At 45.6% G+C, this 12,109-nt stretch overlaps 1 protein-coding gene across 1 annotated transcript in view; it reads left to right on the top strand.

The window, feature by feature from the left end:
* Arp3 (Actin-related protein 3) overlaps nucleotides 1-10,992 on the top strand; it is a 28,606-nt gene extending 17,614 nt beyond the window's left edge. Inside the window, exons 10-12 of the mRNA XM_077646213.1 lie at nucleotides 1,524-1,649; nucleotides 1,738-1,821; nucleotides 10,124-10,992. Of these exons, the coding sequence (XP_077502339.1) occupies nucleotides 1,524-1,649; nucleotides 1,738-1,821; nucleotides 10,124-10,219 (306 nt within the window). The 3' untranslated portion in view covers nucleotides 10,220-10,992. The remainder of the gene's footprint in view (nucleotides 1-1,523; nucleotides 1,650-1,737; nucleotides 1,822-10,123) is intronic.
* Nucleotides 10,993-12,109: the final 1,117 nt, after the last annotated feature.

Raw genomic sequence — 12,109 nt, 5'->3', positions numbered from 1 at the left:
CTGGTTAAAGAAACGTGTTTCAAGAAGTGCACTATGTTTGGTTAGCTGTTGATGCATCTTTTTTTTGTTTTGCTTGCTCTCTTTACATCCATACATGAGAACTATAAAATTGGGAGACGCTTAAGCTCAGCCTTAAGAGTGAAGCGCGATAGCGTTCCCTCGTGGTCGAGCACCCGCTGATTTAGATGGCACATAGCATTCAAGGAAGGCGCAGACTCAGAAGATACGCGCGCCATGTGCCGGGTCAGCACCGTGCTTGAAGGGGGGTTTCAGTGGGTTCCTACAGGATGGCGCTACGACTGCACGCCTAGCTCGGAGGAATTATACTGGAAACGCATGGTACCCGCTTAATTCCGGCATCTGTAATTTACATGCTCATAATTACTTATTGAAAACTAAACATTTAAGACAGATTTGCCTGCCTGGTTGGGCTTGAAGACTTATAATAAACTCTGCACATTGCGTTCGCACCCATGCTCTGAACACAAGAGGGGAGGTCGCAAGGTGCGAAGCTTCAATTGTCCTGCATTTCTGGCCACCTGACGAGGTTGCACCCCCACCAATGCTGTACCAACGCTCTTTCTTCACTTGTCGGTGGTGGTGATGATGGTCGGTGCCAGTGTCAAACGCCGGGCAGATCACCGCAACAAACTAAGCACATACTTTAGAACCACGTGCGATCTAGTTTAAAGGGTGCTGATGATGGGTGCTGCAGAAATCTTGAGCCAAGCATATTCTTCCAGTAAAAATTGAAGAGCCCAGTCACATACGATTAGTGATGTTATTGAAGGATATCAGCTGGTGCATATGTGATATGCTTCACTTTCTGCTGTGGCACCTGATCTGTTTGGTTTATCATGTTTGGAGTTTAAATTGCAAATAAAAAAAATGTTCGTATCACTTTCCAATGGCTGATGTAACGGCAATTTTGTAATCACAACGTTGGCTATTTTTTGGCTCTTAACTGTCTTGGCCTAGTTGCATGGCTGGCTATTTTTGGGCTACAATTTTTGTATATTTTGGCTATGCCGCTCCGCTCTATCTGGCAACACTGTGCGCCGGTGGTGGCTCAACGGTCGCGGTACCGAAGTTCGTATCACCCGGCACGACGTGGAAAAGTGTTCGGAACATCCGAATTTTGGCCCATTGTACACAATGCATTTCGGTGGGGGAATTATACGAATTCGTATCATACCGAAATTCGTATTAGCCGGTTCGTATCACCGAGACTCTACTGTATTTGTCTGCTGTGTTAAGAGCACTACCTGATTACAAATAGCACTGCAGTACTAGTGATTACATGGAATTTGTAGAATGACTGTAATTACATTGTGTCATGTATGTAGTGTTCTTCATTCATGCCATTCAAACACTTGATATACCAAATTAATTACATAGCATTATCGTGAATAACAAAGCATGACCACGGTAAACAATGCGAAACAGTGGCCACACAGTGCTAGTGCACCTAATTCTTATTTGGCTTAACTACGCAAATCAACAGTCATTTTTTGTTATTGCAGAATATTGTCCTGTCAGGTGGCTCCACGATGTTCAAGGACTTTGGCCGTCGACTGCAGCGGGATTTGAAACGCGTGGTTGATGCACGGCTCAAATTCAGTGAAAAGCTCAGTGGTGGACGCATCACGGCAAGTTTGCTCACTTTGTGCTTGAGCTGTGCCTATGGCTGGGCCTGAGTGATGGTGTTCTGAACTGGAAATTGCTCTTTGCTTATAGCCAAAGCCAATGGAAGTACAAGTGATTTCCCACCACATGCAGAGATATGCTGTCTGGTTTGGAGGTAGTATGCTGGCATCCACGGTGAGTTCCCTTTAAGCATTGTTTGCTGTGTTTGGCTTTCGTAATGTAAGCTCATGCTACCTTTGTACAGTACTTGACGTGGTATTGTCACGGACTAGAAGACGACAAAGTGGGCAGTGGCGCGGCACGGAGCGATCGCGCTAGGCCCACCGCCATTAAATCATTCCATCGCCATTTGTCATCTGCTTGCTGTCACGTAACATTTGGTGTGAGGTGCGGAGTTCATCCCCATCCTGGTCCTGGAGCTCCGGCATCCTGTGTGTGCAGAAGTCATCGGTCGTGTATTCCGGTCCGCACCGCCCGGCAGTGCCCCAGCCCATCAAACCAGAACCGACCACACCGTTCACTCCAGCCCCGTTCCCCACCCCGACCAGAAGACACGATGACATGACGGCGCAGCCGCAACTCGAACCTATGACCCCACCGACCCTAGAAGCCGCCAACATATTCGAACACAGCCCCTGCCCATGCCGTTCGATGTGTTCATGGGCCTCGACCGTCGGCTCAAGGTGACCTACGCATGGCCCGGAAGCTTCCTGGACCAGCGCTCATCTGATCATGATCTGTTCATCTCTTTCATCGTGACGGCAAGCCCTGCATCTTCTTCTCTTCTGTGTTCATCCCTCCTGTCAGGCCCATCGTCGCGTCCTACGTTCCGTCTTCACGGCCGTCCTTCTAGTTCGCGCGATCGGGACGATCGCTCGGCAGCCCCGGGTAGTGTCACGGACTAGAAAACGACAGTGGGCAGTGACGCGGCACGGAGCGCTCGCGCTAGGCCCACCGCCATTAAATTATTCCATCGCCATTTGTCATGTAGTGCTGCTTTCATCTGCTTGCCGTCACGTAACAGTATGATTTCATGAGCTTCATATGTGCGTAATACCAGATTCTTAAAGGGGGAGGAGGGGGCTTTCTCATTTGAAACATGTATTTCCTGGACTTTTTTTTGTTGAGAAATAGGGGTTCGGCACGGTTTTCCTATGTAAAATTTCAGGCTTTGGGATGGGGATGACATTTCCCCCCCCCCATAAATCCTCCCCTACCGTGCTACTATAGGCATTGTCAGCCCTGTCTGTTTCTGTCACCTCTAGGAGTGGCTCTTGAAGTTGTGAATCAAGCGTCACTGTTTGCACGGTCATCATTATGAATATGTTATGATGCTAAGTTTTGCATTCAGGGTCAAGAACTCAGACTTCTTAGTATATTTGCCCAACCTCGCTGCTGTATGAGAAATCATTCCTGGCATGGCCAGCCACACGAAAACTTGTTATGAAGATAAATAGTATTCAAGATCAAAAACAAAATACTGCAGGATTCTTTTTGTCCTCACTGCTGCAGCAGAAGACATTGTTGACACAGCCAGCTGCCCAAACATATGCAATATAGAGATTGCAATATTCATCAGCAAGAGCAGCATTAAAAGGCAGATTGAACTCTAAGCTGCCGTGTGACCATGCATGGAAGCATTGTTCATGACTTAGCCAAAAGCAGGCACGTGCACGCCAAAAGCGGCGAATGACACTGCGTACCATGGTCGGCTACCGCAATAAGTGAAAGTTCCTTCCTGCACTCACCGCAGTTCTGATAAGTGCGTTTGCCGAATGCTATTTGATGATGACCATGCAAGCCGGACTGTTTCGTTCGAACGAGAGAGCGGGGACGGTGCGGCAAAGAGCAATAACTGTAAAGAGCTGGTTGTCCCGCACGAACATTTCCAACGTCTCCCATACATGAACAACGGCCAGAAGCCAAGCACTACTTGCACTGGAGTCTCTTTAGGCCAGCTCAGTAATGTGGTTTGAAATGCGTGCGGAGAAACGTAAACAAGAGCGCAGATAAAAATAAACAAGAGCGCGCCCGGACAATATGGCGGCGAGCTCGTTTCCGGCTTCAAAAAATGTCACGTGATGGCCGCTCCTTAAATTGTCCTTCCTCCATGGCTGTATCGGTGTGTGGCGTGGTGTTATCGCAATGGCACCAAGCAGGAGATGCCACTACAGTGCCGCTTTCAAGCGAAAAGTTGATAGCCGCAGAGGCATCGTCGAACCTTCATGCCAGGCGGGACTTCGGCGTCTACGAGAAAAACGTCTATCGTTGGAGGGGACAACGACAGCAGCTTTTTGCGTGCATCGCAAGGAGGATGGCATTTAGCGGACCAAAGAATGGCAGTCACCACGAAGTGGAGACAGTTTTGGCCGAGTTTGCTCGGACGCAGAGAGCAGCTGCCCTTCCAGTGGCAACAAAAGTGCTCCAAGCGAAAGCTAGGGAACTTTCGAAGGAGCGAGGCCTAACGCCAAAGGATTTCAAAGCCAGCCAGGGCTGGCTTCAGAAATTCATGAAGCGCTTCGGCTTCAGCCTCCGACGTCGCACTTCAATCACCCAAAAGCTGCCAAGCGATTTCGAAGAAAAGCTGATAGCTTTTCAGCGCTACGTGCTGTGAAAGAGAGAAGCGGCAGGCTACAACCTTGGGCAAATCGGCAGCGCCGACCAGACGGCTGTGTATTTTGATGTGCCAGTGGCGTACACCGTGAATGAAAAGGGTGCCAAGGAGGTGAAGGTGCGCTCTGCGGGCTACGAGAAGCAGCACGCAACTGTGATGCTGTGCTGCACAGCTGATAGACATAAACTCTCTCCTTGTATGATATTTAAAAGGAAGACACTGACTGCTCGAGAAACTTTCCCAGGAAATGTCATTGTGCGGATAAATGAGAACGGGTGGATGACGGATGCGATGGTGGAAGAGTGGTTTAAGATTTTGTGGCACCGCATCAAACGTGCATCGCTATCGCAGCTGGCAGGCTGGGTAGCTGCAGCCTGGGACGACATCCCAGGTACTTCGATCGTGCGCGCCTTTAAAAAGTGCAGCATATCTAATGTGCTTGATGGTACCGAAGATAGTGCACTGTTTGAAGGTGACAGTGACAAGGAACACAGCAACGAGTCTAGCAGCGACGACGACGTTGAATGAGCTCTCCACGTTCAGATTCAATAAATGCTGTTTGCATTTTGTGAACACTGTCGTCGCTTGTTTTGTTCGGCCTACATTCGAGGTAATTTTTTTGTTGTTGTTGTTGGCTTCGGACTTTAGGGGGTCGGCTTAGAATCGGGGTCAGCCTAGATTCGAGTAAATACAGTAGTTGCTGCTGGCTGAAACGGGTTCAAAGCTGTCCTGTTCTTTTCTTTTATATGCAGCACTTTATGTACTCTATGCTTGTTGCTTTATGTCAGCAGACTGGGGACGTGATTGTAATACTATCATTTATGTATTAATATCTGTGTCTTGAAAAATTTGGTTGGGATGGCCATTACTGAAAAGGGTGGGATATTGAAGCCAGACGTCGGTTCCCAAATAACATGTTGTTGGCTTGGCCCACATAGCATTTTTTTGTAGTAAATCTTCCCTAGGAATTTCACAACCATAAACCATTACCAGGGCACTTTTCCTCATGCTTTGTAGCAATCATGCATGTATAAGTAATGGCAGTGCTTGATAGAAGTGTACATAGTCATGTAAGTGGTGTTGCATATTACATGTCAGTCTTAGTAGGGATCAAAATGAACCAAAAATGCTTTGAAATCAGCCTGTAGGGAGATGGGTTTTTCATGTACTAGTGCTACACCGGGAGTGAATTATTCCATAGATTTGTATTCTCACTTTTTAGGTTAATTCAACAAAGCATCATATTGGTGCTGTGCTAGACATTGTATAATTTTATCTTGCAGTGTCAAGAACTATTCTGGAACTAATTGTAGTGACATAGGGCACACCACATATTTTGTATTATGTTGTGTTTTATGGCTTAAAGGGACTATGCAATGAATAAAAAGTCGCTTGTAAGTGTTTTCAATGCTTAGAAATGATGCTAGGAAGCATTCGCACCAAGTATGAGTCTTCGGAACTGAGCCGGCAATTTATTATGAATGTTGAAAAACAGTTTTTTAAAATTTGCGGGCCGATTGGTGTGATCGTAGTGACTGATTTTGAAACTAAAATCGTAAAAAAAGACGTCACTATACCCATGATGTCACCAGGCCACCACACGCTGTCATTCGCTGGAGCCACGGCAGCCACGACATCACGGGCACACTTCCGGTAGCCGTGAAAATCACCTGCTCGGGCCGCTGCGCGAGCCAGGGCATTGCCTTCGCGCATATGGTTTCAATTTTCCTCTGCCGCCTCCTTCTGTCGGGAGTTCCGGAGCCACTCGCAGTGGCTCGCTGAGTCGCTACTGTCGTCGCTGGCGTTCAGCCAGTACTGCGTGAACGCATAGGGCTCGATGCCCATCGCGGCCGTAAGAGCGAGCAGTTGCACCTCGAGGTCCGGGTCCATTACTGCTAACTAAACCGGCAAGCAAAGAAACCCGATGCGCGCCGCAATCACGCCGCCGATGCTGCTGCTGGAGTGCTAGGAGCGACAACCGGAAGTTGCAAAAGGAACGTCAGCGGATGACGTATTCATGAGCGGGGCCCAGTCCCAGAGCTGTTTTCTTTATTTTGTCTGGTGCCCCGCGTGTACGAGTTGAGGGGGGAGAGGAGGAGCATCTTTTTTAATCGTCTATATCTTCGTTGTTATTCGGGTCCATTACTGCTAACTAAACCGGCAAGCAAAGAAACCCGACGCGCGCCGCAGTCACGCCGCCAATGCTGCTGCTGGAGTGCTAGGAGCGACAGCCGGGAGTTGCGAAAGGAACGTCAGCGGATGACGTATTCATGAGCGGGGCCCAGTCCCAGAGCTGTTTTCTTTATTTTGTCTGGTGCCACGCGTGTACGAGTTGAGGGGGGAGAGGAGGAGCATATTTTTTAATCGTCTATATCTTCGTTGTTATTCGGGTCCATTACTGCTAACTAAACCGGCAAGCAAAGAAACCCGACGCGCGCCGCAGTCACGCCGCCAATGCTGCTGCTGGAGTGCTAGGAGCGACAGCCGGGAGTTGCGAAAGGAACGTCAGCGGATGACGTATTCATGAGCGGGGCCCAGTCCCAGAGCTGTTTTCTTTATTTTGTCTGGTGCCCCGCGTGTACGAGTTGAGGGGGGAGAGGAGGAGCATATTTTTTAATCGTCTATATCTTCGTTGTTATTCGGGTCCATTACTGCTAACTAAACCGGCAAGCAAAGAAACCCGACGCGCGCCGCAGTCACGCCGCCAATGCTGCTGCTGGAGTGCTAGGAGCGACAGCCGGGAGTTGCGAAAGGAACGTCAGCGGATGACGTATTCATGAGCGGGGCCCAGTCCCAGAGCTGTTTTCTTTATTTTGTCTGGTGCCCCGCGTGTATGAGTTGAGGGGGGAGAGGAGGAGCATATTTTTTAATCGTCTATATCTTCGTTGTTATTCGGGTCCATTACTGCTAACTAAACCGGCAAGCAAAGAAACCCGACGCGCGCCGCAGTCACGCCGCCAATGCTGCTGCTGGAGTGCTAGGAGCGACAGCCGGGAGTTGCGAAAGGAACGTCAGCGGATGACGTATTCATGAGCGGGGCCCAGTCCCAGAGCTGTTTTCTTTATTTTGTCTGGTGCCCCGCGTGTACGAGTTGAGGGGGGAGAGGAGGAGCATATTTTTTAATCGTCTATATGTTCGTTGTTATTGATGCTAGCTCAAAAATTCTTGCGTTGGGTTGACGAGTGATGAAATGCCTATCTCTCATCTGCTTTACGTAATCTCAATTAATTTATTGCATAGTCACTTTAAAGCAACTCAGGCCATCATGTGCCACATGTTTTGATGCTATCATTATAAACATGCCTGGAGCAGTTATGACTGTAGTGAAGCTGAAGCAGAAAAATTCGCCATTTGTGCACTACCATTTACAAGTAGCCTTTGTACCATTTAAAAGAAATAAAAGAATGGATGCAAAAGCATTCAAAAGCTATGCAGAAGCTATGTAGTGAAGTTGTTGGAATACTAAATAGCTTTGTCATATAGAGAGGTATCACAAGAACTACAGCTTGAGGAGCTTGTATAATTCAGTTTCTTCGGGCATTTATTTTTTTTCCTATTAAGATGAAATGCAATTAAATTTGCTGTGTACAGATACAGTAATTTGGTGATAAGAAAATCAAACTTCTAAGTTATTTTGCCTACATAAGGATGAAATGCAATTTAATTTTCTGTACAGATATTAGTAAAAAATTTCTTAAGGTAATGCATTTGGAGGGGTGGTGTGAACCATAGGAATTGAGAGAGCATAAAGGAGTTGCAAGTTACAACAGTACAACAGCAATAACAAAAATTATGCTCAAAACTTCTCAAGTTGCAGAAACTGTTACCCTCATGTCGGTATTCCGGTATTCGGATTTTGGTAGACCTTTGTTTACATTCACAAAGGTATATTCCATGCAGAGAAGCTTATTCTTGTGTCCTTAATAACTATTTAATTAAAAAACACTACTTTAATTAAAACATTACTACTTGTGTTGACATAATGGCCATTTTTACAAAAGTACCATACCAAAATTTTGGGACCAAAATGGCGACAGCATTATTGTGTACCATAATGCATCGATTCATTTGCAAGAGGTGTATTTTCTAACTTGCGTCAAATTCCACTGGTCAATCTGGATTAGGTTCGAGAGTTCCACTGGTTGTTTTGGTGCAGCTCGCTTTATGGCAAAGCGCTCGCGCTTGATCCGCCGTGAAGCGACAGATCTAGCCGGAACTCCAAGGATGCTATGCCATCACTTCCAGTGTGCCCAGCTTTGTCCGCCATATTTTGACACTGCTTGTTAGCCTGGACGTTTCTTTACATTCAGACACCATCGTCGGAACAAAGAGTGGCGCTTCTCGCCCCGATTAATTCATAAAGCGGTTAAAGGGGACCAGAGACCAGCGCCATTGACATCGGCGAAGTGTGGGTTTCCTTAAAGGCATTTATTAGTTTCTTGAATCTCCTCGCAAATGGTCGAAAAATCACTAGCTACATCGACGCCACAGCGCGCAACTATTCCGACGAAGCGGTAAGGACACACATGCAGGCCATGGCAAAATGCGGCGCATCTCACAAAAGTGTAAGATGCGACTGAACTGTGTCATCATCGCTGATCATCTTCAAGCTAGTGAAACGAAAATGTGCAGACAGATGTGAGGCCCAACTTCCGGAACTGGTCGCTCATGCGAGCTTCTGTCGCACTTCTTCCTGGAGCATGTTCGTGTTTCACTGGTCGATCAGGTGTTTTGCTGGTCATCCTGTGGCAGATTCGGTCTCTGTGGCACTTATCAGCACCTCACTTCTAATCAACCAGTGGAATTCACCATTAGTTGATAATTCCTGGTTCATATGATTTCCCAGTTCTTGCATTCGAAACCGCTGCAGTGAAAATATCCCATAGAGTTGCTGTTTTTCTTCTTGTTAATATTTTCTCTCATAATACGGTATCCTGGCAAGTACTTTCAAAATTTTGACACATTCTGGACATAAAATACGGTTAGTTACCAAAAGCAGATGTGTGAACGTAGAAGCGGACCAAACCTGGAAACACGTGACATGAAGAGCTGGAATGCAGCAGCAGTCTCCTGTCGCTATGATGTCTGGGTGGTGCCCAGGTGCCAAGGGGTGACGTATTCAAAAAGAAACACAGCGGCTTCTTCACAGTGCCTAAGGGCAAGGGGACAAAGCATCTGAAAAATATGATGCACTTACATACGGGTGGGTTGGGTCTGGGGAAAGCTACCTGAATAGCAAGAAAGCTGCAACAATCGGCTGTCACAGCAGCTTCCCCACAGTGCATTGGTGTCAAGAGCATGCGGAAATAAAGCAGAGACCCCGGCTACTTTTGCCACTGCTGTCAACGGACCAGATGTGTTGCAAAGTTTCTTCCACGCTGTGACAGCGTAAATGCGGACTGAGCTCTATGAGCACCAGGAAAGGGGCCGTTCAGACCATGTTCCAAGAATTGCTAATTGATATTGTATGAAGTGAAAGTGGTGGTAAATCTTTGTACCCATGTATGAGTTACTTTCAAAAATCTTGGAGGCTTTGAATCGTAAGTTTTCCTGCTGTTTTTTTTTTGCTTTCATTTTTAAAAATATCGTTTCTATTGTATTCATTCTATAGTAGTAGATGGCCCTGTTTGCTGAAGGTATGAAGGCTCAAAAAAGTTATGCCAGATTCTTAATTATGCTTGTGCTAATGATGTGTCATATTTTGTGCATGCATAAGGGTTAAACAGTCACTGATGCACAAGCCAACTTTTTCGAGTGTGAAAATTCAACCTTTGTATTTGCCCCATCTCTTAAGCTTGTAGGACAGTGAGAAGTAAGAGCAGATGTGATTGTTAAATTTGCTGTTGCACATTCTTGTTGCAGCCGGAGTTCTACCAGGTGTGCCACACAAAGAAAGCATATGAAGAGTGTGGACCAAGCATCTGCCGTCACAACCCAGTGTTTGGAGCCATGACGTAGAGTTAAATCTCTCAAAACTTGTTTTTTTTTTTGGACACTCGTCAATGCATTGTTGGCAGCCATCTCGTCACAACTCTGACCGACTGCCACTTTTTGATGGCTTGCTTTTCTTTAATTTTATAAGCCATTTTGAGGCCCGTAAATCATGCAATATTTACCTCGGCTTTCAGTAGAGGTTGAATAGTGGTTCATCAGCTGCACCCGGGTTAAACATTTTGAAACTTTCGAAAGCGCTGCTACGGGGGGACATCAAGAGAAAGAAAACGAAGGACAAGCACTACTATCAACTGAAGTTTATTGGAAAAAACACATAAGGTTAAATCCTTCGTCTTCTTTCTCTTGGTGTCCCCCGTAGCAGCGCTTTCGAAAGTTTCAAAATGATGTACCAACTCGCTCAACTGTTCGGGTTAAACATTGTTGACCTGTTTACATTAGGTTCACTTCTTTATGGTCTCAGAGGCCCAACTGTTGTCATCGGGTGTGGAAGACCACAAGTACTTCTTTGTAATATCTCTGTGCTTATGTGCATCTGTACCTCCACATTCTGCATGGAAGCTTTTGACTCATTTTGCATACAATTTGAATTCTGAATGCAAATTTTTTGTTAGTAAGTCTATATTACAAGCTCAGTTGAACCACTCTTCAAGCTTTTATGATGCTGTGTATTTAATTATTTCCTTGTGTTTGCACCCCCCCTTTTTGATCATCATGTAAAGAAATTGTACTACTTTATTTTTTCTATATACCGCATTAAACTTGTTGAAGATGGCAAATGTGTGTCTCCTTAATTTTGTGGAAGGTAATGTGTAAGGGCAGTGCAATATTCTAGTGGACCTACTGGAAGTCCTGTGGCAGGAAACTTTGGATTACAGCAGGGTTATTGCTTGCATGTGCCTCACTTGACGATGGTTTGTGTAATTCAGTTAGCTTTTTGGAAGAAACCAAAAAGCCTGTCCAGAATTGTTACTGTGCAACTTCCTGTAGAACAGCTTGGTAAAGTAATCCTGTATTTGTTTTCACTTTTCCTGTAACCCACCTTTGTATGGTGTTATTATTCAGTGCACCTGTAAAGGCCCTTTATTAGGATATTTCATAGGAAGGGGTGTAGCAAAAAGTGCAAAATTAGACACTAGGCACAATCCAACAGGGTAGTTTAAATAAAATACCCGAGACTTTGATGAGAGTCTAAAATGCAAAACGGAGGTGGTCAAAAAAGAATTCGTCATTGCAAGACTGGTGTAGTGGAGTATGCTATTTTAAGCAAAACTGAAGGAAATAAGTGTCAAAGCAGTCAATCATGAAAATTACAACACAAATTATTAGAATAATAAATACAAGTGAATTTATGATTGTTCTACTGTTAACAGCAATAATATGCCGAAGAAAACTCTCGGTCAACTCGAAAAACCTATTTTTTATAAATTGCTCACAGTCTTTGGTGAAACACCTTGCTTATGATGAACAAGTGACGAAAAAACAAAGCAGCAATGTTTGTGTGTATTAGGTCACGAAATGTGGGTGCTTTAGGTGTGATGGTAAACTTGCACTTGTTGGCAGTACATGGCATAAATGCTGTAGCAAAGGATGAGCGACATGATTCGTTTAACTTAGTAAGGTCAAATTCGGCACAATTTTTTAATGCATGAGCCAGTCAGTTTGAAGTGATAGTGATTTAGAAGGCAAAGTGAGCAGTTGGTGGATACTTAAGTTAATGTGATGGCGCCATGTTGTCTGATTGTCTGAGCAGTATTTTAAAATGACAGCAAAAAAAAGGGTACTTTCAGTAAATAAGCGGTTGGCATGTGAGAGAACAGAATAAACAACAAGCTTTGTTTCAGAGGTATTCAGTGGTATCGGCTAACTTCTGCACCATGCACTTACTGCATCCAG

This window comes from Amblyomma americanum, chromosome 1 (assembly GCF_052857255.1).
Source record: "Amblyomma americanum isolate KBUSLIRL-KWMA chromosome 1, ASM5285725v1, whole genome shotgun sequence".
NCBI lineage: Eukaryota > Metazoa > Arthropoda > Arachnida > Ixodida > Ixodidae > Amblyomma > Amblyomma americanum.
Note: the sequence above shows the minus strand (reverse complement) of the source record. Positions and strands in the feature narration are given on the sequence as shown.